This window comes from Balaenoptera physalus (genome assembly GCF_965194825.1).
Source record: "Balaenoptera physalus genome assembly, chromosome: 16".
NCBI lineage: Eukaryota > Metazoa > Chordata > Mammalia > Artiodactyla > Balaenopteridae > Balaenoptera > Balaenoptera physalus.
The window spans coordinates 42,006,126-42,032,994 of record NC_138898.1 but is presented as its reverse complement, the minus strand read 5'-3'; the positions used below and the strand labels follow the sequence as shown (position 1 = coordinate 42,032,994).

The 26,869-nt window shown below is 40.6% G+C and overlaps 1 protein-coding gene and 1 long non-coding RNA gene across 13 annotated transcripts in view; one reads left to right on the top strand and one right to left on the bottom strand.

Annotated features, from left to right (window-relative positions):
- Positions 1–26,869, top strand: part of TASP1 (taspase 1) — a 385,678-nt gene that overhangs the window by 204,925 nt on the left and 153,884 nt on the right. For all 12 annotated transcript variants that reach the window (XR_014254563.1, XM_082428637.1, XM_082428634.1 and 9 more), the window contains one exon: positions 2,389–2,462. Coding sequence is in view for 11 of the 12 variants with exons in the window: in XM_082428637.1 (XP_082284763.1) it covers positions 2,389–2,462 (74 nt within the window). In the remaining variant the exon portion in view is untranslated. Of the gene's footprint in view, positions 1–2,388; positions 2,463–26,869 lie in introns of those variants that run through there.
- The window catches only part of LOC309644717, a 74,310-nt gene that overhangs the window by 11,342 nt on the left and 36,099 nt on the right, over positions 1–26,869 (bottom strand). The window lies entirely within an intron of this gene.

The window sequence follows — 26,869 nt, the reverse complement described above, 5'->3', positions numbered from 1 at the left end:
GGGAATAAGGAGAGGTCACAATGTTAGAAATGCCTGAACTTTGTATTTAAATACAATGGCATTGTCACTACTCGAGAAATTCAGTAAGACTTGAGTGCCTTTGCTCTATTAGGCAATTCAGAATATCCCAGACCTTGCTCTGGACTTCAAGGTTTTTGAAGTTCAAAGCAGATGTGTTAGGAAGAAAAAACATCTGGCAAAGAGAACTTGCTTCATTGCGTGACGCTGTTTTCCTGCACTCATCAGCGGAGCGTCTGTGGAGCAGGTTGGCAGGTTTGAGAATTAATTAATGATGAGGGAATGAGCCACTCTATGAGGAACTCAGTGTCGCCCCTTCTGCTTCTTCCTTCCCCATGTGTCTGGCAAAGCCTTCAGAGTCTAGGACCGCTGAGCCACAGTTGTGTCTCAACTCACACACTTGTGTTCAGGCTTAATTAGCTCGGAGATGTAAACAGATGGATGGCCCGGGACCCAGAGGATTGGTGTTGAGCAAGGCAGTTTTATTACTGGGGACTTTTGAAATTTTTGTGAAGTGCATCAAAACTTTAAAAATGCCTTTAAAAAAACTTAGAATTTTGAAAGTAAGTACTTGAAGGTGACAAAGCTTTGTGTGTATCTCAGTATTTTTCTTTCTGTAACTTTTAATTTAGATATAATTTCAAACTTACAGAGAAGTTTCGAGAACAGTACAAGGGACACCCGTGATTTCTTTACCCAGATTCACTCATTTTCATTTCCTCCGTTTGTTTTTCCATCTCCACTTCCTCCTTCCTTCCCTCTTCCCTTTACACACACACACACACACACACACACACACACTTAAACATGTACATTTTTTTTTCTGAATGACTTGAGAGCAAGGTGGAGAGATCCGGTGTCTTTACTCCTGATACTTCAGTGCTTATTTCTTAAGAACAAGGTTGTTGTTCTAAATAATCACAGTATAGTTGTCAAAATCACAGAATTTAATATTGATGCCACACTGTTACCTAATCCATAGTCGATTTTCAAACTCCATTAGTTGTGTCCCTTCAAGCACCCCTTGTCCCCATCCAGGCTCCATCCCAGGAGGACACATTGCCTTTAGTTGTCATGTTGCCTTTGTCTTCTTTATTTATTTTTTTGGCCACACCACGCAGCTTGTGGGGTCTTAGTTCCCCGACCAGGGATTGAACCCAGGGCCTTGGCAGTGGAACCACTGGACTGCCAGGGAAGTCCCTGGGATGCCTTTAAATGGGAACAGTTTCTCAACTCTCTTTGTATTTTTTGACTTTGACATTTTTTGAAGAGTTCAAGCCAGTTATTTAGTAGTGTTCCTATATCAGATTTGTGTGGTGTTTCCTCATGCAATTCTGGTTCTGCATTTTTGGCAAGAACACCACAGAAGTGGCAGTGAGTCTCAGGAGGCACGTTGTGTTGATTTGTCCCTTAATTGATGATGTTAGCTTCCATCATTGGATTAAAGTGGAGTCCATGGGTTTCTCCACAGTGAACTTATACTTTGCCCCTTTATACTTCATAAGAATTTTGTGGAGAGATCACACTGAGATTATGTAAATAGCCTGTTCCTCTTCAGATTCTCCTAGTTTTAGGAAGTGTGATGGCTTTCTAACTCTGTTGTTTCTTCTGTATGTATTAGTTGGCATTCTGCTACAAGGAATTGCTTTCTCTTCTCCTCCATTTTATTTATTCCTTTATGTGTTTGCATTAGTATGGGCTCATTGGTTTTAATTTTGTTCAGTGGTGGTAATTCTTTACTGTTATTATTTATTTTGATACTTAGATTGACTCAGATATGGCCAGTGTAAGTCCGTGCAGGCTGACCCTGGGTCCTTTTGATAAGTCCTCCTCATTCTTTGAGCACTTCCTTATTTTCTGGCACAAAAAGATGTTCCAGATTCATTTAATATTCTCTCTGCCCCAGCCTTGGAATAAACATTTCTCCAAGGAATCCTGGTTCCTTTTCATGGAGAATGGTATTTGAAAACCTAGACCCTGGGGGGGGGTGTGTGTGTGTGTCTGTGTGTGTTTTAAAGGAAACTACGTTATAGAATATTATATTTACTAAATCATTGTGTACTGTATGTATAAGTGTGTGTGCATGCATGTGTGTTGTTTAATGTTACAAGTTTCAAACAGAAGAGCATTTATTTTACATGTAATAATCATAAGTTTTGACAAGTAAGAAATACATTTTTCATTTCACAGTAAACGGTATTACACGGTTCTGAGTACTAAATCATCCTGACATTTATGAAGGAGCGAATGGAAAGTAGGGAGCCCAAGTGTGTTAAATATAAAGCTATCTTTAACTGTTGTATTAAAAAGCAGAGATTTATTTTCCATCTGTGATCTGAATGTGCCTATTTGTGTTCTCTTCCATGGCAGTGGAATTTCTGTGGAGCCACACGACGGAGAGCATGTGTGTTGGATATATGTCAGCCCAGGATGGGAAGGCCAAGGTAAGCGGGAAAACGGGGGCATAATTGGAAAACCTTGCAGCCACCGTGTGAACCTCTAACCGGCCAAGTGGACACAATGGAATTTTTTCAGCCTCTCTTGACGGTAGCTCTGTGATCTTTATGAGAATCTGATAAAGAACAGTTAACGGTTCCAAAGAAAACTAGCAGATCTTTCTTGCTTTTGATGATGGAGCAGGAGAGATTAGGACAAACCTTTTATTTTTTTTTAATCTTGTTCTTCTTCATCCACTGTGAATAATTGGAAAAGAAGAAACTGGGGATTGGGAAGAGCAAATGGGTGTGCCACTCATGGCTGGCAGGGCTGGGTGATTTTGCAAGGAGGATGGGAATAGCTAAAGGAGACCGAGGCAAAGTTAGCTGAGCACTTGGACCACACCCTGCGTGTGTGAGGGCAGAGATGCCCAGTGTCCTTGCAAGGACTACCTGGCTCGTGCTCTGGTGTGGTCTGACACAGCATCCTCATGGCAGAGTCAAAGGTCTGTGCCCCGTGTGCCACACACCCTGGGCCCTCATCCCCCAGTGAGTCACAACATTCACAGAGAATGTCCACGCAGCGCCCCTTGAGTCGCTTGGCTTCCCTGCACTCAAGAGGGGTGAGCCTGGGAGTCAGAAACATAATTTGTGGATTTATTTTATACTGGCCTCATGTTCTTCTTGTTCATAAAATTTTTAGGAACAGCTGTGGCATATGATGTTTACTTGGCATTAAAGTACCTCAATTACAAAGCTGTAAAGCCTCTCTTTCAAAGGGCATGATTTATTTTACACATTTGGAAATGCAAGTAAGGAAACTTCTGATGTAAACTGTCTGATAGAGATGGGATCATTAACAAATTAAGGCTACAAGTAAGAAAGAGTAACTTCTTGCTTATTGGTCATATAACACCCATCCAGGCTGGCCTCTGAATATTACCCAGCAAGCCAGTAGCATCACAGGGCTTTGTGAGGACAGCGTATGAGAGCTTTGTTCCATAGTACATAGAGAAGAGAATTATAATGGCTCCTTTTTTAATGGAATTAAAAAAGGTGATTTAGAGCAACAGCCAGCTCTACCCACCACCAGGCCCTCCCATCAGGAAACTTCCACAATCCTCTTAGATAGCCTCATCCACCAGAGGGCAGACAGCAGAAACAAGAACTACAATCTTGCAGCCTGTGGAACAAAAACCACATTCACAGAAACATAGACAAGATGAAAAGGCAGAGAGCTATGTACCAGATGAAGGAACAAGGTAAAACCCCAGAAAAACAACTAAATGAAGTGGAGATAGGCAACCTTCCAGAAAAAGAATGCAGAATAATGATAGTGAAGATGATCCAGGATCTCGGAAAAAGAATGGAGGCAAAGATCGAGAAGATTCAAGAAGTGTTTAGCAAAGATCTAGAAGAATTAAAGAACAAACAGAGATGAACAATACAGTAGCTGAAATGAAAAATACACTAGAAGGAATCAATAGCAGAATAACTGAGGCAGAAGAACAGATAAGTGACCTGGAAGACAGAATGGTGGAATTCACTGCTGTGGAACAGAATAAAGAAAAAAGAATGAAAAGAAATGAAGACAGCCTAAGAGACCTCTGGGACAACATTAAACGCAACAACATTCACATTATAGGGGTCCCAGAAGGAGAAGAGAGAGAGAAAGGACCCGAGAAAATAAGAGATTATAGTCAAAAACTTCCCTAACATGGGAAAGGAAATAGCCACCCAAGTCCAGGAAGTGCAGAGAGTCCCAAACAGGATAAACCCAAGGAGAAACACTCCAAGACACATAGTAATCAAACTGGCAAAAATTAAAGACAAAGAAAAATTATTGAAAGCATCAAGGGAAAAATGACAAATAACATACAAGGGAACTCCCATAAGGTTAACAGCTGATTTCTCAGCAGAAATTCTACAAGCCAGAAGGGAGTGGCATGGTATACCTAAAGTGATGAAAGGGAAGAAGCTACAACCAAGATTACTCTACCCAGCAAGGATCTCATTCAGATTCGATGGAGAAATCAAAAGCTTTACAGACAAGCAAAAGCTAAGAGAATTCAGCACCACCAAACCAGCTCTCCAACAAATGCTAAAGGAACTTCTCTAAGTGGGAAACACAAGAGAAGAAAAGGACCCGCAAAAACAAACCCAAAACAATTAAGAAAATGGTCATAGGAACATACATATAAATAATTACCTTAAACGTGAATGGATTAAATGCTCCAACCGAAAGACACAGGCTTGCTGAATAGATACAAAAACAAGACCCATATATATGCTGTCTGCAAGAGACCCACTTCAAACCTAGGGATACATACAGACTGAAAGTGAGGGGATGGAAAAAGATATTCCATGCAAATGGAAATCAAAAGAAAGCTGGAGCAGCAATACTCATATCAGATAGAATAGACTTTAAAATAAAGAATGTTACAAGAGACAGGGAAGGGCACTACATAATGATCAAGGGATCAATCCAAGAAGAAGATATAACAACTATAAATATATATGCACCCAGCATAGGAGCACCTCAATACATAAGGCAACTGCTAACAGCTATAAAAGAGGAAATCAACAGTAACACAATAATAGTGTGGGACTTTAACACCTCACTTACACCAATGGACACATCATCCAAACAAAATTAATAAGGAAACACAAGCTTTAAATGACACAATAGACCAGATAGATTTAATTGATACTTATAAGACATTCCATCCAAAAACAGCAGATTACACTTTCTTCTCAAGTGTGCACGGAACATTCTCCAGGATAGATCACATCTTGGGTCACAAATCAAGCCTCCGTGAATTTAAGAAAATTGAAATCATATCAAGCATCTTTTCTGACCACAACGCTATGAGATTAGAAATGAATTACAGGGAAGAAAACGTAAAAAACACAAACACATGGAGGCTAAACAATACGTTACTAAATAATCAAGAGATCACTGAAGAAATCAAAGGGGAAATGAAAAATTACCTAGAGACAAATGACAATGAAAACACGACGATCCAAAACCTATGGGATGCAGCAAAAGCAGCTCTAAGAGGGAAGTTTATAGCTATAGAAGCCTACCTCAAGAAGCAAGAAACATCTCAAATAAACAATCTAACCTTACACCTAAAGGAACTAGAGAAAGAAGAACAAACAAAACCCAAAGTTAGCAGAAGGAAAGAAATCATAATGATCAGAGCAGAAATAAATGAAATGAAACAAAGAAACCAATAGCAAAGATCAATAAAACTAAAAGCTAGTTCTTTGTGAAGATACACAAAATTTATAAACCATTAGCCAGACTCATCAAGAAAAAGAGGGAGAGGACTCAAATCAATAAAATTAGAAATGAAAGTGGAGAAGTTACAACAGACACCGCAGAAATACAAAGCATCCTAGACTACTACAAGCAACTCTATGCCAATAAAATGGACAACCTGGAAGAAATGGACAAATTCTTAGAAAGGTATAACCTTTCAAGACTGAACCAGGAAGAAATAGAAAATATGAACAGACCAATCACAAGTAATGAAATTGGAACTGTGATTGAAAATCTTGCAACAAACAAAAGTCCAGGACCAGATGGCTTCACAGGTGAATTCTATCAAACATTTAGAGAAGAGCTAACACCCATCCTTCTCAAAGTCTTCCAAAAAATTGCAGAGGAAGGCACACTCCCAAAGTCATTCTGTGAGGCCACCATCACCCTGATACCAAAACCAGACAAAGATACTACAAAAAAAGAAAATTGCAGACCAATATCACTGATGAATATAGATGGAAAGATCCTCAACAAAATACTAGCAAACAGAATCCAACAACACATTAAAAGGATCATACACCATGATCAAGTTGGATTTACCCCAGGGATCCAAGGATTCTTCAATATATGCAAATCAATCAATGTGATACACCATATTAACAAACTGAAGAATAAAAATCCTATGATCATCTCAATAGATGCAGAAAAAGCTTTTGACAAAATTCATCACCCATTTTTGATAAAAACTTTCCAGAAAGTGGGCATAGAGGGAACCTGCCTCAACATAATAAAGGCCATATATGACAAACCCACAGCAAACATCATTCTCAATGTTGAAAAACTGAAACCATTTCCTCTAAGATCAGGAACAAGACAAGGATGTTCACTCTCACCACTATTATTCAACATAATTTTGGAAGTCCTAGCCATGGCAATCAGAGAAGAAAAAGAAATAAAGGAATACAAAGAAATTAAGGATGACATAAACAGATGGAGAGATATACCATGTTCTTGGATAGGAAGAATCAATATTGTGAAAATGACTATACTACCCAAAGCAATCTACAGATTCAATGCAATCCCTATCAAATTACCAATGGCATTTTTTACAGAACTAGAACAAAAAAATCTTAAAATTTGTATGGAGACACAAAAGACCCCAAATAGCCAAAGCAGTCTTGAGGGAAAAACACGGAGCTGGAGGAATCAGACTCCCTGACTTCAGACTATACTACAAAGCTCCAGTAATCAAGACAATATGGTACTGGCACTAAAAGAGAAATATAGATCAATGGGACAAGATAGAAAGCCCAGAGATAAACGTACACACCTATGGTCAACTAATCTATGACAAAGGAGGCAAGGATATACTATGGAGAAAAGGCAGTCTCTTCAATAAGTGGTGCTGGGAAAACTGGACAGCTACATATAAAAGAATGAAGTTAGAATACTCCCTAACACCATACACAAAAATAAACTCAAAATGGCTTAGAGACCTAAATGTAAGACCGGACACTCTAAAACTCTTAGAGGAAAACGTAGGAAGAACACTCTGTGACATAAATCACAGTTACTTATTTTTTGATCCACCTCGTAGAGTAATGGAAATAAAAACAAAAATAAACAAATGGGACCTAATGAAACTTCAAAGCTTTTGCACAGCAAAGGAAACCATAAACAAGATGAAAAGACAACCCTCAGAACGGGAGAAAATATTTGCAAACAAATCAATGGACGAAGGATTAATCTCCAAAGTATATAAACAGCTCATTCTGCAGCTCTATATTAAAAAAACAAACAACCCAATTCAAAAATGGGCAGAAGACCTAAATAGACATTTCTCCAAAGAAGACATCAGATGGCCAAGAAGCACATGAAAAGCTGCTCAACATCACTAATCATTAGAGAAATGCAAATCAAAACTACAGTGAGGTATCACCTCACACCAGTTAGAATGGGCATCATCAGAAAATCTACAAACAACAAATGCTGGAGAGGTTGTGGAGAAAAGGGAACCCTCTTGCACTGTTGGTGGGAATGTAAATTGATACAGCTACTATGGAGAACAGTATGGAGGTTCCTTAAGGAACTAAAAATAGAATTACCATATGACCCATCAATCCCACTACTGGGCGTATACCCAGAGAAAACCGTAATTCAGAAAGACACATGCACCCCAATGTTCAGTGCAGCACTATTTACAATAGCCAGGTCATGGAAGCAACCTAAATGCCCATCGACAGATGAATGGCTAAAGAAGATGTGGTACATATATACAATGGACTATTACTCCGCCATAAAAAGGAACGAAATTGGGTCATTTGTAGAGATGTGGATGGATCTGGAGACTGTCATATAGAGTGAAATAAGTCAGAATTAGAAAAACAAATATCGTATATTAATGCATATATGTGGAACCTAGAAAAATGGTACAGATGAACTGGTTTGCAGGGCAGAAATTGAGACACCGAAGTAGAGAACAAACGTATGGACACCAAGGGGGGAAAGCGATGGGGGTTGAGGGTGGTGGTGTGATGAATTGGGAGATTGGGATTGACATGTATACACTGATGTGTATAAAATTGATGACTATTAACCTGCTGTATAAAAAAATAAATTTAAATTAAAAAATAAAAAGGTGATTTATGGGTTTAGAGCAACACTACCTAAAAGAATTTTCTGTGTTGATGGAAATAATTTATATTTATATTTATATTGTGTCGTCCGATATGATAGCCACTAGACACATGTGGCACTGAGCACTGGAAATGTGGCAAGTATGCCCGAGGAACAGAATTTAAAATTTTGCTTAAATGTAAATAGCCACACGTGGCTAGTGGCTACCATACTGAACAGCACCAGTTTAAAGAAAGAGTGGAAACGTGGCTCTCTAAATAAATATTTTCAAAACATTCTTTTTTTCCCAATGCCAAAACGGTTCCAAAATATAAAATAAGCCTGATAAACCATAGGAATCCTTGCCCAAGAATAGCTTGCAGCCAGTTAAGTTTCTCTCACCCTTGACATGTTGAATCTGAGCTAAAATTGCTTTTTAACAAAAAAACATGGAAGAGGTAGACTTCAGTAGTGGAGCTGGTCTGAAATCTGTCTGGTGGGGACAGTCAAGTTATTAAGTCCCGTTTGCAGAAATGTTCCTGTTATCCCTGCTGGTGGCCTGTGGAAGACACCTTGCTATTTAACATGAAATATGGGAGGAAGGAGAGTGGAGAGTCCTGCCTTAAGCCCAAAGATATTTGGCTTCCAGTTGCATCGCTTGACATCTGGTGGACGTGGTTTTCATATTGCTGGTAAATTCTCCAGCTGGTGGTATTGATGGGCCAACAGATACAGCTGCTCCTCTTGCCTCACTTGTAAATTATGTGTTCGACCTTCCTTGCAGAGAGTTCATCCCTTTCCCTTTCTTTCTCCTTTGAGCCTGTGGCTACAAATGCTTTCCCCCAAAAAACCAACCAAACAAAAAAACCCCAAAACACTAAAGCTTTGGTTGCTGAATTTTATTGATAAAAAACAAAACAAACAAACATCTCTTCTGTCATAAAGCCTGGAATTTTATTGTATTGCAAGTATGACAAAGTTATAGATGAGAAGCTGAGCTCAAAAGAGGAAAGAGGGGCTATAGCAAAGTTTATATTCTTTTTAAGAGAGCAAGCCTTTGGCCTACCCCCTGGTTTCCTGATTTCTGTGAAAGAATTATTGAATTAGTGGCATACCCATTCAAGCATGATGATGGGTTTGTGAAACATGCTCTCATATGATATTGCAAACCACAGTAGCAAAATGAGAAAGAAGGCATCTTTATTTTATTTTACTTTATTTTATTTTTGGCCGTACCATGTGGCATGCAAGATCCTAGTTCCCTGACCAGGGATCGAACCCATGCCCCCTGCAGTGGAAACACGGAGTCTTAACCACTGGACCGCCAGGGAAGTCCCAGAAGGCATCTTCAAAAACTGAAACAGCAACAACAACAACATTTTTTTAAATTTAAAAACTACTTCTGAAAAGTTTTTTTTGTTTTTTTTGTTTTTAATTTGCCCTCCTTTCCAAAAATTGCCTTCTTTCTGCTTGTTACCAAACTCAGAAACTAAAGCCACCTGGCCATTTGAACATTTTATATAAGCTAACTATGTTTAATCCAGGTTAATACCTTGAATTAAAGTTCACCTCAAAATTGTACTGCTTTGAAACGGCTGGATAATAACTAATATCATAACCAGAATTCATATATAATTTGAATAAATAGAGGTAGGTTCTTTTATAAGTTTCTTTCTTTTTTTTTTTTTAATAGAATGCTCTTGTAGTTGTATACCTTAATTTAATTTCTAAACCCCTTCTATAGCATGAGTTAAAGAGATTTCTTTTTATTGAACCAAAATTAGGGCATTGATACCAGTTGGATTTAAAAATCAGATTGCCTGTATCCTACCCAAGATAACAGACAGTTAATGAATGGTTTTTAATAAACACCCAGTGTGTATGGACTACTATAATAAAAACAGATGTTAACATTGGCATGGAACTTATTCAGGTATAATAAGTGAAACCTAGGTTTCTTTTACTATGTAGAGGTCATTTTTTATAACACAGTGAAAATACTGTTATAAAAATTAATCCTTGAGTAGGAGCAGGCTATTTTATGGTCTTAAGGTGTTTCCCCACAGATTCTTATTAGTTGCAGGGGAAAATAATAAGTATATAATGGAGAAACCAGGCAATAACTTGACCATGTGATCAAAATTAATGTCGTGAGTGAGGGGCAGATGGACATATCATGTGCCTCTGGATGTGAGAACCTGAGAAAGACACAACATCACTTTTGCAGTATCCCATCTGGAAGTGCACAGACTGAATCTAACCACAAGGAAACATCAGACAAATTGAAAATGAAGAACATTCTAGGAAGAAAGAAAAAGGGGACTATATTCTTCAAAAATGTCAATGTCATAAAAGACAAAGGCTGAGGAAATGTTCCAGATTAAACAATGTTAAAGAGTCGTGACAACTAGTATATGCAATAACTGATCCTAGGCTGGATCCTATATGGGAGGGGAAAAATGCCAAAAATGTATTTTTAGGTTAATTTACAAAATGGGATATAGATAGTAGAAAATGTTGTATAATTTTAAAATGTACTTGTTATAACTATACTGTGGTATGCAGGGAAATATTCTTACCTTTAGTACAAACTGAAGTGTTCGGAGGTAAAGGGCCAATGGGTATTGTATATATATGGCCCTTCCTCCCTAGATACTTGCTTGCCATCTGCAAAATTCTAAATTCTACATTGCAGATTAATAAGCATATATGTTGCTATTCAGTTTTTGATAGGATTTTTGCAACCCCAAATGTAGTATCTACCATGCTTTGTTTTTATGAAGATAGTTTCTGGGGCTTTAAAAAAATCTCAGTAAATGTCTGTGTACAAGGGACAGCACGGATGAGATTTCTGAGAGCTTTTTACTAGGCTTAACTTGTGTCTCAAGGAAAGCCATGGGAGGAAGACTTAAATATAAAACATGAGGTACATGGGACTTCCCTGGTGGCACAGCAGCTAAGACTCTGCGCTCCCAATTCAGGGGCCCGGCTTCGATCCCTGGTCAGGGAACTAGATTGCACATGTATGCCGCAGCTAAGAGTTTGCATGCCACAGCCAAGAAGCCCACGAGCCGCAACTAAGGAGCCTGCCTGCCGCAACTAAGACCCGGTGCAACCAAATAAATTAATTAAAAAAAAATGAGGTCCACAAGAGGGAGTTACCAAAAGAAATGAGAAAAAGACTTCCACTTCCAATTAGGATGAAGAAAGTCACAAGAGACTGTTGCGCCTACTCCCAATAATGAGAATGAGCTGGATAAACTATAAAGTCATAGATTTTAAAAATTATCCCAAAAGCAGAATATGGTAGAAAAACTTAAATGAACTAAATTCCAGAAAGAGATAAGCCTTTCCTAGGAGAGAGAAAAGCTCTGACTGCTTCATCCCTGGCAAAGCAGCAGGAGGAGGGTTTTTTAAAGGTGTCAGCAAGACCATCTATAAAGAGACAGTGTGATATAATAAGAGAATGGGGTTTGGAGTTAGCCAGACTTGGATTTCCATCCTGAAGCCCCTGCTTTGTAACCTGGGGCAGGTTGCATATCTGACCCTTGGTTTCCTTATCTTTAAAGTGGGAATACTACCGATGCTTTCCGAGCATTCTGAATATTAATTGAATAATACAACCAAAGTGCATATAATAGAGCTACATACATTGTGATGGGTGATGGTGGTGGCGGTGGTGGTAGAAGTGGTAGAGAGTTTCTCAGGGCTGTCACCTTGCAGCTCTGCAGCCTCATTTACACTGTAACCGTGTTCCCAAACATGCCGTGTCCATTGCCTACCACAGGAGTGACACTTCCTGGATTTTCACCCTGCTTTCCTGGTGGAGATGGTAGGGGTTATTACATTTTGACAAAATGCAACTCTAGCTTGTAAATATAAACCAACTGACAAGTGAGTTCAGAGATCCCAGAAGAGGAAAAAAAATTGTTTGAAGCTGTAAGAATAGACACACACACACACACACACACACACACACACACACACAACCCTGCAATTCAGGCCAATATGATAGTAACGGAGCCCTTTCAAAAAGCTTTCTGACTAGATGTCTACCAACTTGACAGCATCACAAACTTAGGCTTTTAAATGAAACCTAAGTTGCCTGCAGCATTTCTGATAAGCTCACCTAACTGAATAATTTTCCCTTTAAAAGTAAGAGGGAAGAATATTGTTTACTAGCTACTGTTGAGTATCTCTTATGTGAACACAGGCAGCCTTCTCAGATTCCTCTGAGCTCTAGACAGTGGAACACCTTTGGGTGTGTTGACCATGAGTTCCTTAAAAGGGACTTTAGTTCCACGATAGTGGCCAGTGACACTCAGTCACTGGGTGGGTATATTGGATCATATTTTAGATTTATGAAGAACCACTTGGACACAAGTTGGCCTTGGTCTAAGCCAACTTTTAACTGCTTCTGATAATCTAGTCCCCATGTTACTCAACAACTGAAGGAGTCTGATCCCTGGCAGGAAGCCAACTGCCCCAAGATGGTGTTAGGTGCCGCCAACAAGCTATGTACTAGGAAAACATCCCAGACAGCTAAGTTTGGCAAGTGTGCTTTATGGAACAGAAGGAAAAGTGGCTAATCAGTGATTTTACTTGTACCTTTTAAGCTTGCCCAGAATTTCAAATATAGAAAATCGCATTTCTTTTCCATGCTCTTAGGACTTCCAGGAGGATCCCGTTGGGTTTATTTAGAAAGTTCTTTAGACAAACAGGAGAAGATTGTAGAAGGTTGAGTATGTGGAAAACAAACTTTAAGACCCAAGTTTCCTCAGCCTCAAGTTTAGTTCTAAGAGTAGTTGGTAATTTTATTTTTGCCTAATTAGTCTTATGCCATCAGTTTCTTCCAAATGATTCATTTGACATAGCTCCAAAGCAATAAATAGAATAAACACAAAGAGGGAATTCACTATGTTGGCAAGAGCATAAATCTTCCCAGAGGTATTAACCATATTTATCCAAATAAATCTCATTTTAATCATGGTGTAGGGTTAGATCTCTGCAAAGATAAATACGTCTATTGCTTGGACTTGTAGACATTCCATGTTAGTTGGAAGGAAGTGAATAAACCTTTTTTTCTGGTTATAGCAACATAAAAAATAATGAAAACATTAATTTCTCTACCTCTATATACTTACATAGCCATCAGCTTACATAGTTCACATCAGGTGTGAACTTAACATTAGAATGTGACCTTGTTACCTTCTAGTACCCAACATTTTAGGTAAATATGTACCTTCCCAAAGCAGACACGTGCCTGCATTTTACGCACAGAACAACGCATAAGTGTGAGATGTAACTGAGACAAGCATTCATGAGAATGATCGGCCTTATTACCCACAGTGAGTAAGTAATGGTTACAGGATGGTCATTTCTTTCTCTTGGTTGAAAAGCAGTGGACAAATGATGAAAGGAATCTTTTCTTGTTTTTTTTTTTTCAATCTTAAGACAAAAAAGGCCATAATCTTGGTCATGCCATTCTTGTTTCTTCTTAACTTTCTAACTTGAAACAAGGTATTGGTTTCTTTGATTGTAAAGATTCAGGATCACCCATTGATTTTATGTTGTAAGAACTTCTATTATATTATTTTCTTAAGTAGGTGAGTAGTGATGGGAACTGAATCTACAGGTATGCAGTCAGTATACACGGAGGTACTAATGGCCCCGCAGGGCCCCGCACACATGGGCATTCATTCCATAGATACGCCTTCTATGAGTGGCTCCCTGTTGAGGTTGAGGGTAGAACTTTGAGTCCAGATGGTTGTTTGCATACAACATTTTATCCCCACTCTCCCTCCTCCCCAGGAACCTGCAGATTTGAGCTCAAAAGCTGAGTTCATCAGCAGATCAGCCTTTTTAAAAAAATTGAAAATGTTTACATAAAAAATTTGAACTTACATAAAATAGAAATTTTGAATAAAATCTTTATACAAGATTTAAATGTTTTAAGTTTTACGTAAAGGTACAACTTTCTTCCTCCTGGCTTGTTTTCTCTCGTAAGAGTAGATTTGGCCACACTGGGACCCACTTCCTACATGGCCGTGACTAGTTGGACCCAAGTGGTAGCCACCCTGTTTGGTGGGGCCTGGACATTCCACTCTGACAGTCCTACACCTGGCCTGTTTCACTTACAGGCATCGGAGACTGACCCGTGTTGTAGATTTTGAATGCTAAGCAAAGTATATCTGCTGGAATACATTTTTATTCCGGTACCATTCATTCAAATAATATAGTTTCTGTCTTCTTTAAAGCCTTCATCTTGGAGCGTCCATTCTGTCTAATCCTAAGGATTAAACTTCTTCTCTGATGATTATTATGTATGATTTTTATGTCTTATAAGTAAAGCAGTGCTGTAAATTGGTGAAACTTTAACATTTTAGTCATAACTAATTGAGACATTTGGATACGGTTGAGCTACTCTCTCTATTTGCATTCTTTTCAAATACTTCTGGATGCAATAAGTGGTACGTATGACGATTTACTTTTATGCTCTTGAGCTGTCATCACTGCACTGTACGTGTTTGGGCTACACCGTCTGCTGCAGTGTTGAAGGCATGAAAAGAAACTTAATTTAGAATGAGGGTTGTGTTAATGCTTCACTATTAGGAGATGCTCAGGGTACTTGGAAACAGCTTTTTCTTCACTTGAAATAGAAAATTAATCGTATTTTGAACGTACCTCCTGTAACGGATGAAAACCCCAATAATCCCGATTTCTTCCATTGATAGGTCTTGTGGATATTATGGTAAAATTTTGAACAGTTAGAAACTGCTAACAGTTAGAACCTGCCCCGTTAAAAATGGAAGATCTTGGCAAAACAAACTCTTACTAGGCAGTTAGTAATAAGCCCCAGTAGCCTGTGAATAAAACATGCTTCCAACCCAAATTTCTACAAACTTCCAAAGCCAGGTCAGACAGGAAGGACCCGGTCTTTAAGGTGATAACCTCTTAGGTACAACAAGTTCCTGAATCTAGCAATTTATGTTTTTGTTCAGTAGGCCATACTTGGGGCAAAAAAGAAATAAATACAATCTATAAGTTTTTCACCATCAAAGATGACAAAAATTCATTTCTTCGTAACCTCAGTTAATCAGTATTAGAGCTAATCAGGGATTTATTACAGTGATTAGTAATGATTAACTGGGAAGGAAGCCTTGATTCTTTGGCTTTGAGATTTTAGCTATTAGAAAAACTCAGTTTACTTAGGAGTACAGTTTTGATGAAACATAGTGGCTCATTTTTTATAACGAAATATTTATTAAACAAATGCTATTGAGTGCCTATTATATTCAGGTACTTTCCTGGAAACATAATAGTGAACAAAAAAGCTAAGAATCTTTGTACTCCTGGCCTGACACACTAGTGGGGAAAATAATAACCAAGATAAATAAGGCATATAGTATGTTTGTGATAAGTGCTAAAAAGAAACGCGAAGCTGGCAAGGATTTTAGGAAGTATGAGGGTTCCGATGTTAGGCAGGTCTCACTGAGAAAGTGACATTTGAGTAAAGCCTTGGAAGATTTATGGGAGCAAGGCAAGAACGTCTCAGCATGGAGAACAGCAAGAGCAGAGGCCTTCAAGCAGGAGTGAGTGTTCCGGGTGTGACGGAGGGACAGTGAGAAGGCTGGTCTTAGGGGGACATAGTAAGCCATGGGGGACCAGACCATGTGGGTTCTTACCGGTCACTGTTGGGATCTGGGCTCTTCCAAAGCCACTGGAGGGTAGTGAGCAGAGGAGTGACAATGTCTGGCTCACATTTGAAGAGGTGACTCCAGCTGCTGAAAGGGAGGCAGAGTGGACGGCCGTTGCCACCCGTGAGTGACGATAATGAGTTCGACTAGAACGTTAGCTGGGCAGGCGGTGAGAGCCAGTTTGCTTCTGTGTCCATTTTAAGAGAGAGCCGACAGGAGCTGCCGATGTATTGGACAGAGGCATGGGGGAAAGAGAGAAGGCAGCAATGAGAATGGAGTTGCCATTTACCAGCGGGAGGAAGAAGGTGAGGAGGGAGGAAGCAGGCTTGAGGGGAAGTAGAAAGAGCTCAGTTCTGGATGTGTTCATCTGGAGATGCCTGTTAGGCATTGAATGGAGATGGTCAGTGGGTGGTTGAATATATGTGCCAGGAGAGAAGACTAAGTTGAAGATGCATATTTGGGAATCTCAGCATATAAATGCTTTTTTAAAACTACAAGGCTAGATGCGATCACCAAGAGAGGGACCACAGCCAGGAGAAAAGATTTCTGAGGAATTGCTGTGTTGATAAGTCGGAGAGGTGAAGAACCCAACAAAGGAGACTGAGAAACGGCCGTAGAGGCTGGTGGAGAACCAGGGGAGGGTGGGGTCTTAGAAATCAAGGAGAGAAACTATTTCAAGGCCAAGAGAGTGATCAGCTTTATCAGATCCTGTACTCTGGGCCCATGAAGTTAGGTCTGAAGACAGACCACTGGATTTAGCATTCGGAAGTCATTGCTTACCTTGGTAAGAGCCGTTTCAGTGCAGCAGTCAAGGCAGAAACCTGAGTGGAGAGGGTTTAGAGAGAATGGAAGGAAAGAAGCTGCGGAAACAAGAATAGACAAGTCTTTTAAAGAATGTTGCTGTAAGTGGAAGCAAAGAAATGAAGTGGCAGCTGGAGGAGGAGGTAATTCTGGAGAGTTATTATTCTTTCCTCTTTCTCCAGTGGAACCAGATGCTTCACTTTATGTCCAGAACACTGCACAGATAATTTTCTACAAAATGAGTTGAGGAAAAGTGGCCCAACTCTTGAGTCCTGGGGTACCCCAACATTTAGTGGCTGGGGAGGTGAGGAACTAAGGTCTCAGTATTAGAGTAAAAGAGAAGGGAGGTTTCATCACACTCTCTATAGGAGCTTGGGTGCAGCTGGCATTGAAGGACGGCATCCGTTGACATTTGGGACGAGCTGGCTTACAGAGTCCGCAGGTTCCTTTACTGACGAGTGTCTGAACTTCACGTGCTCACGTGCCTGGCTGGCTCTAAGAAAAGTGGGCTGGGGCTGACGTTTGACCAGGCTCCTTTTTTTCAGAGAGCCTCTCCCAGGACCAGCAGAAGCCAGCCTGGGAAGCTTTGCCCTCTCTCGTCTCAACACCTTAATAGTTCTTCGGTGTCGTGTGGGTCAGATCAATAAGAAGTCAGGAAGCAGATGGTTTTGACGAGGAGAACTTTCTTCAAAGAGTTTGTTGGCGGTTTTTATTTTTACCCCTCCCAAATTCCTCACTGACAGATCAACTGAAATTCTCAGGAAATAGTCCATTACACAAATAGTAGTTTCACTCTTTATGGTAGTTTCAACATTAGCCTTTCATTTCTTTTCAAATACAAGATGCTCTTTTCAAGCTATAGTAAAATCCATGTTATCTGGCAGCTTACCAACCAGAAGACTGTTACTGACATTTTGGGTTTTCACTCAGTACAAATCATCTGGATGCTGAGGCTTCCCCACCAGGTTCTCCAAGAAGGGGCCACCTGGTTGTCTTTACCAAGGAAATGGCAGCCCAGAGTTTACCGTTATAGGAGCGAAGGTAAACCCCCAGCCTCCATGCTGCACATGGGCCTGCAGGGCTCGGCTAGATCTCCTCCTCTTAGCTTCGCACCTCTTGCTCCCATTAGCCCCTCAGAAAGAAATATCTGAAATATGAAGTTCCGTATATAAGGTGGCACAGCTACCGAGAGGTGGAGCCAAGATTCAAGCCAGACAGTCTGAACTCCAGAACCAAAGCTTCTAACCACGTAGTTGTCGGGAGAGGCCTAAGCTGGAGATGTTTATTTGGGAGTCTCAGCATATAAATGCTTTTTATAAAACTACAGGACTGGATGAGATCACCAAGGAGTGACCACAGATGGGAGAAGAGGGGCCTGAGTCTCAGGTAACTCCCATGCATTTAGGGTGGGGATATGGGGTGGGGGGACCTGTAAAGGGGACTGGGAAATTGTGGCCATAGAGGTTGAGGAGAAACAGGTGACAGTGGGGTCCTGGAAACCAAGGAAAGGAGGCGTTTCAAGGAGAAGATGGTGGTCGTCTTGATGCAACTGCTGGGTCCTGCGCGGACAGTACAGCTATTTTGTTCATTCTTGTTTTTGGCAGTTCTCAGGAGTGACGTGGGGACACAGCCATGCCTCCCAGAATGGGTCTTGAACAATTAGAAAGGACATAGATTAATTTCTCAATAGATTATGTTGCTGCATTAAACACTCACTAAATCACTCTGCTGCATAATTAAGAAAATACAGAAAAATGACAGGGAGAAAAAAAAAATGTAATCCTGGCCCTGAATGAATCCTTCTGGAATGCAGTGAACTGCCCCACATTAACCACTGTTAACATTTTGATATAGTTCCTTCGGCTTCTGCAATTGTGATTTTTTTTTTTTATACAATTGTGATTGTTTGGACTACATGGAATGGCATATTCTGCTTTATTCTTTTTTAAAATCAATTTTTAATAGAAAGATAGTCATGTACCTCTTTGAACATTTGAGGAAAAGGGTAAAGAAAATTTAAGAAATCAGAGTAAAGACTATAAAAGGTCTCCACAGTCTCAGAATGCACCATTAACGTGATTGTGTCAGAGGTGTGTTTCCGTGTTGTCTGTATGACACGTCTACCGTCCCTCTCACTGCCTGCCTCCCTCCTTATCCAAAAGGTAGCCTAGGGACAGGCTTTGTTCCTGCAGAGATGGGGGTGCAAATCCTAGGGGCGAGGGTGGGGTGAAAATCCAGCCTCCTGGCCTCCACCCTCAGGTACTCTGATGTACTGGGTCTCAGTAAATGGTCCTAACACCACTATCTAAGAGCTCCACTCTTAAGTTAGGCTGGGTCTAAAGAGAAGGTGATACAAGTCCTAGGACCAATTGGGATTTCAATTACTTGTTGGGGCTGTTTTAAAAAAAATCTATAACATGAATTCTAGGAAAATTTACACATGTTGGGTTTCTGAAAAAAAAAAATGTAAACAGCATTTAGAGGGCCATTCTAATGCAAAACTATAAAGAATGTTAGAATCAGAAAGAACCCCCAAAATAATTGAGTCGAATTTTTCATTTTTACCTATGAAGATGCTGAAGCCCAGAGATCTAGTGACCCCCAGTTCAGAGACTCTCCAGTCCGTCCGCAGTAGAGTTAAGGCTCAAACCCAGTTCTCTGAATCCCAGAATCATCCTGAAATTTTTTGGTAAAATGTGTGGCAGTAGCTTTTCTGAGCAAGCCCTATTTCACCCTGAAAAATAAAGTTGTGTCTCTTAACAGAGCCTGATTTAGAATCCTTCACGCTAAGGCTTTGTGGGAGTAAAGAGAGCCCTAAATTTGGGGTCCAAAAGCTTTCATTCAAGTCTCAGTTTTTCTGCTTCCTCTGGGACCATAAGCAAACCACATAACCATTCTGAGCCTGGCCTTTTTTCCACCTGAAAAATAGGTATAGTATACCTCTGTCTACCTGAGAGGGTATTTTGAGGCGATCTCATCGATGCAAAGGCACTATGGAAACTAAAGCATTATGCAAATCTAGGGGCTTCCTATCTTTATTAAGATTTTACAAGGAACTAGTTTCACAAGGAACTGGCTTCCGCATCCTACAGAGACCTAATTGCCTTCAGAGCGAGATCCATGTGTGTTTCATTCTTCTGTCCCCTCATAATAAGTGCAGAATAAATATTTCTAAATAGTGGAGAGCTTTTATCACCTTTAACAGAATGGAATATCCATGATAATTCTTCACGTAAGTGGTGATATAATAGGTACTGTGGGCTTTCCCTGTTTATGTGGATGCCTTCACAGGGCTTTTAAGATAAAAATAAGGGGCAGCGTTGTCTGATGTTGCCTCTGAAGTGTGGTGTCGTTGCGTGGTAAAAGAAGTAACAAAAGTTGCCGAGAGACTGGAACAGCATACTGTTCTCATCAGACTGCATTTTCGTCTTATTTTAAGGCTCCTTGGACATGATATTTCTATGTGAGAACAGTAGAACTTTCCCTTTATGTAGACTTGTTTCAGGACTAACAACGAAATCTGCCATAATGCTGTCTTTGTGCTTTGTCCACATTTGCCAATGGTCTTTTATGGCATCCTTGTTCTAAATGTGGAAAACGAGGTAGGGGCGACATGGAGTAAAATAACTAACATATGGCATTAATTTTTCAATCTGTTGATATTTGTGATTTGTTGGGTTGAACTCGGGAATTACATCTTCACATTGCTCTGGCCCATTTATTACTTTCAGTTTAAGACAATGATGGGATAGAAGTAAAACGCTTGTTTTTAGACTCATTCACAATGTATGCAAAAGCTAAAGGAAGTCAGTGTCAGAGAAGGTTAAACTTTGCGAGGCTCCTCTAGAGACCGTCTAACCCAGAGTCCTCGTTTTACAGCTCTGAGATTTTCACTGATTTGCCTGATATCACACAGGCTAAGGAAGTGAGCACCCAGATCTTTTGACCTGTAGTTAAATGGGGTTTTATTCTATAAAATATACACATTATTCTGGATTATATTAAGCAGGTTCATGTGAAACTGTCAACTAGTTGAGTACATCTGCTTTCAGGATGAAGTCTGAGACCAAACTCTATTTTTAGAGCAGTAAACTACATTCCAAGCTTTAATGCTGCACACAAAGAATGCTCAGAATATTCTTATTCACAAGTTGTGTCTCCTTGAAAGACAGCTCTTGAAAGCAATGGGGAGGGAACTTCTGGGAAAAGGATGGGGCTTGGGGATAGTGTCTCGGGACTCAAGTCATTAAGGAAAAAAAAACCCATAGTAGAAACAAAGCAATAAAAACCAACCAGACACACTTCCTCAGCAATTCTCTCTGGAATTGGTCATTTAAGGTCTATCACGTTTGTGCCAGTAAAAGAAAGCAGAGAGTGACTATTGTCACACCAGGTTGGAATTCACTATGTAAGGGCACAAGGTGTGCTCAGCCAACATGCCACCTCCAGCACCAACTCTGCACACCCCGAGTAACGCAGTGATGATGCAGAAGACAAGCTGAGCCTGCAGCCAAATGGATCTGTGTTCTACAAAATATACACATCATTCTGGGTTGTTTTAAGGAAGTTCATGCGACACTGTTAATAGATTGAAAAATATAAGTTACCTAGGACTCAACAATTTGAAAAATAAGGCAGAATTAACAAGAGAAGGGAAAATGGTAGGGAAAGGAATATCTGTCTCTTCGGATATTCATGGTAAGTTGTAAGATTGAGTGTGAGACACTCTTGTCCCGCTCTCCAGGAGGGAAATTGCCCTGCAAACAAGGTAGCCCTCCTGCTTTCCATATTCCTCTGAGTGCTGAATTCTGCAGTTTCATTCATGCAGCAGGATGCAGCAGACCCACCAGGCACGCAGCCCACACCTGCCCGCTGTCGAGTTGCTGCTGCCCCCGACCATCTCTCTCTGAGAGAGGATAATGTGCATGTAGTTGTTGAGATGAATGAACAGAGAGAGAGGATAATGTGCATGTAGTTGTTGAGATGAATGAACAGATAACGTCACATCGTATTATTTCTACATTTTGTGTCCGTCTTGGGAAATACATAGACTTTTATTTTCAGAGTTTTAAGGTTCACAATTTCAGTGTCACTTTGAGCGTTTGATTTATACAAATCTCTTCAAAAATTTATAACAGACTTACAAGCTATAATCAAAAACTACAAAACATAAAACTAAGAACTATAAAATGTCTAATTTGCCGTTTGCTCTCTTTCATTTCCCAAATCCTCATTAAAGAAAACAAAATCCTCTATTGGCTTAGCAAATATACAGAGCCCCTTCCATGGGCCAAGCCATCTTTTAGGTAATGAGGGAACAGCAATGAACAGATAAAACTCCTCGCCCTTGTGGAGCTTTTGTCCCAGTGGAGGAGACAGGCAATGAATGGGATAAAGGAGCAAAATGGATGGCTGGTTAGATATGGTAAGGACATAGGAAACGTTGAGGCAGAGAGGGTGGTAGTGAAATTCAGGTGAGTGGCCAATGTAAACCTTCCCCAAAAGGCGGCTTTTGAGTAAAGATCTGGCAGAAATGAGCAAGTGAGCCACCTGGGCATTGGATGGAAGAGCTTTCTGGGCAGTGAGAACAGCACATGTAATGGCCTTGAGGCGGGAATGTGCTGCATGGTTGAGGAACAGCGAGGAGGCCAAGTGGAGATGGAGAGGAATGAGCCAAAGGAAGGGCAGGAGGATTTCAGCCAGAGAACGAATGCAGCCCACAGCATATGGGGCATTGTCAGGTTTTACTCTGTATCTATTATGGACTGAATTCTGTCCCCACCAAATTCTTATCTTAAAGCTCTAACCCCCACTGTGATTATATTTGGAGATGGGGCCTTTAAAGAGGTGATTATGGTCAAATGAAGTCATAAGGACAGGGCCCTAATCCAATAGGACGTCTTTATAAGAAATGCCAGGGATTTGCACACACAGAGAACAGGCCATGTGACGACACTGGGGGAAGACAGCCATCTGTGAGCCACACAGAGAGGCCTCAGAAGAAACCAGCCCTACTGATGCCTTGATCTTGGACTTCCAGCCTCCAGAACTGTGGGAAAATAATTTTGTTATGGAAACCCTAGCAGACTAATATGCTGTGCTAACCCTCGATTATCTTTGAGAAGAGAACTTTCTGCTAAAGAGTAAAACTGATCTTGAGCGAACTTAACTAGTTTAACTGACAACAATACTCATTTTGTGTCAGCCCAAAAGGAGCTACTCATCCTGCAGGTACTATATTTGACTTAAAACAGGTGAGCCTACAAATTAGTCATCCAAAACACAGCTAGCAAGTCAGTCCAGCCAGTTTTTTTCATAGTGGCAGTATAAAAGCAGCTCTCAGAATTCTTTTATTTTTGTCTTTTAAACATAGAAGAGTTCGTCTTTGGCTGGTGTGAATGAAGAAGATGCTGTACCTTCTTCTTCTGTCCCTATTTTTTCCCCAAAGTGTGCTCCCTCTGTAATCTCTTACCATCTTCCTTCAAACAAAACTGCCTTCTTAACATCACAAAAAATGATGAGGGGAAAACATTTGCCTGCTCTTGGAGGTTTATTATTCTGAACCCTGAAAAGGAAGAAAAAGAATCAAGTGTTTATCCTTCCTTTCTTATATGCACTTTATTGTGGAATACCAAAAAGTTGAGAAAGTTCTTTATAGAAGAATTCCAGCTATTAATGTATTGACAGTGATAGAATTAGGAAACCACCTGTTGGTAACTCTTGAAATAATGGGGTCTAGGCAATGATTATCAGTGGCTGCTAAAACTGTTGCAGAAGCTGATTGCGAGGTTGACAGGCAAGGAGACAGGAAACACAGCTTAAATTTGTCTCCCCATCTGGGGTTCAGTCAAAGTTTTATGAGTTAGGGGAGGAGGGTTGGTGTGCAGAAGCACTGGTGGGGCAGGTTTTTTATTTTTATTTATTTATTTTTTCACATCTTTACTGGAGTATAATTGCTTTACAATGGTGTGTTAGTTTCTGCCGTATAACAAAGTGAATTAGCTATACATATACATATATCTCCATATCCCCTCCCTCTTGCGTCTCCCTCCCACCCTCCCTATCCCACCCCTCTAGGTCATCACAAAGCACCGAGCTGGTCTCCCTGTGCTATACAGCAGCCTCCCACTAGCCATCCATTTTACATTTGGTAGTTATGTCAATGCTACTCTCTCACTTCGTCCCAGCTTCCCCTTCCGGTGGGGCAGGTTTTGATTGGAGGTTTTTGGAGCTTGGCCATTTGTGGTAAGGTGTGGTAGATGGGCTTCAGCACCGGACCTTCCTGGACAGCAGACCCTTCGCTTCTGAAAGGGCTTTGGAGTTCTGGTTCAGGTCAGGCCCTGGTCCTTTGGAGGGAGTGGGGGGAACAGCTTTGGTTCCAGGTTGTTTGAGGTCCAAATCTCCTCTACATGCTTCTGCTGCATGACTTGAGGTTTTGTTCTGTTGCCTCTGAAAAACAACTCAGTATCTTGTTAGAAACAGGATAGGCCCAGTCTGGGACTGATTCTATGGTTACAAAACCATTAGGCAAAGGTTGATGGGAGGATCGGGCTGCCACCATCTGAACCCAATGGACCAATAATAGTAACCGCACTGCAAGATGATCACAGATGTTAGGGCCATCTGAGGACACAGCATAGGCAGAACACAGCCCCACCAGTGGGAAATTATTGCCGAAAATGCCCTTCTAAAGAAGGTAGCTGCGACTTTACTCTGGTGAGGGAATGCAAGGGTTGCCAGATTTTTCAAGAGCATCTAGAAATCAAGATACTTGTATGCAATTTCCCCATTTTAAATATTTTCTATTAATATTTTTAGAAGTTGGAAACACTGTGTGGCTCAAACCAAGCAAACTTGTCAGCTCTCCCTTACTCAGGCCCAACACTGCCCTCCAGTCCTATTTGCCGTCCAGTGCCATGGCCTCCGGAGAGCCTGCCCCACCTCCTTGATCCACATCCATGCTCGCTGTCTCTTGACTTCATTGGCATTTGTGGTTGGGTGTCTGTGATACTGTGATTTAGCATAAGAAGTACATATTTGTTCTTCCTCCAGGGTTCCTGACTCACAGCTCCCCAAACCCTTGGAATTTCCCAAGTGATAATAGCAATAGGAGCATCTTTTGTTATAATGTTTGTTCTCTAGTCCTCAGTTTCTGAAATCATTTCAGAGCCGTAAAGGTGAAATGGGTATCTTGTTACTCATAGCAAGCCCCTTTCAAGCACACCTGGGTTTATTTTAATGAGGTGACTTTTGGAAAACCCCAAGGTAACCTAAGCTTGGGGTCTAGTTACCAGGGGAAACAACCGTGTGACTAGAGGGTTGGAAATTTCAGCCCCACCCCCTGACCTGTGGGGAGGGGAGAGGGACTAGAGATTGAGTTCAGTCACCAATGACCAGTAATGTAGTCAATTATACCTATGTAACAATGCCTCCATAAAAATCCCCCAAAACACGAGGTTCAGAGGGCTTCTGAGATGGTGAACGTGTAGAGATTTGGGGAGTGATGCCTTCAGAGAAGGCATGGAAGCTCCAAGCCTCTTCCTGCCTTCCTTGCCTATGCATCTCTTCTCTATCTGGCTGTTTCTAAATTATATCCTTTTACAATAATGTAAACTGTTTTCCTGAATTTCGTGAGCTGCTCTAGCAAATTAATCAAACCTGAGGAGGGGGTGGTGGGAACCTCTCATTTATAGCCAATTTATAGCCATGGGCCAAAAGTGCAGGTGACAACCTGAACTTGCGATTGGTATCTGGCATGGTGGGGAGACAGTCTTGTGGGACTGAGCTTTTGACCTGTGGGCTCTATCTCCTGGTAGACGGTGTCAGGACTGAGTTAAATTGTAGGACACCCAATCAGTACCCGCAGAGTTAATTGCTTGGTAGTGTTGGAAAACACACATTGGAGTGTTATACCCTCTGAGTGTATGGTCACGTGCCTTTGTTAATGGTTTTCTAGTCATCTCATATGGCCTTACTTGTCTTCCCAACAACATGACATGTTCTTAGAAGGTAATTTGCCAGTATTCAGCCACTTTGGTTTTCTCTGTAGCACCCAGGCATGCCGACCTGATTGTTTTTGAGCCATCGAAGACTAATGATACCGCAAGCAGGTATATACAAAGCCCTTAGTAGTCAGTAAATACTCAGCAATTGTTAATTATTGTATCAGTGAGAGCAAAACAGCAGCATCAAAAATATTGGCCTAAAAATGTCTATTTTCTTCAACCTTACCTTTTAGCATGCAGCTAATTTTTCATTAAAATATCTCATTCTATTTTTGAAGACTATAAAACATTTCAAATAGAATTACCCAATTCCGGGACATCAAATAATGTGTAATAGATATTGTGCTGCATAATGTTTTGTGCTATGGCTATGTGTCTGTTTGAATAATAAGAATCTGATGTGTTGACACGTGCTCTCATTGCATGCAGTATCTCATGTAGTCCTTGTCAACCTGACGACAAATGCTCTTACAGTAAGTCCCCTACATACGAATGAGTTCTGTTCCGAGAGTGAGTTCGTAAAGTTCACCTTGTTCTTAAGTCCAAAAAAGTTAGCCTAGGTACCCAACACAATCGGCTAGATAGTACTGTACTATAATAGGTTTATAATACTTTTCACACAAATAACATAAAAAAACACAAAAAATAAAGAACACATTTTTAATCTTACAGTATGGTACATTGAAAAGTACAGTAGTACAGTACAACAGCTGGCATACTGGGGCTGGCATCGAGTGAACAGGCAAGAAGAGTTACTGACTGGAGGAGGGAGAGGAGGTGGGAGATGGTAGAGCTGAAGGATCGTCAGCAATAGGAGATGGAGGGCAAGCTGCAATTTCACTCATGCCTGACATTAGTGCCACAGGTTCTGGTTCCTTTCTGGATTCAATTCTATCTACCCTCTTGAAAAAACGATCCAGTAATGTCTGGGTAGTAGCTCTTTTTTTCTCGTCATAGAAGACACAGAGGCACTGGATTGCATTCTGAATGGCTGCTGCAGCCTTCTTGTACCATTCTACGTTCAGGTCC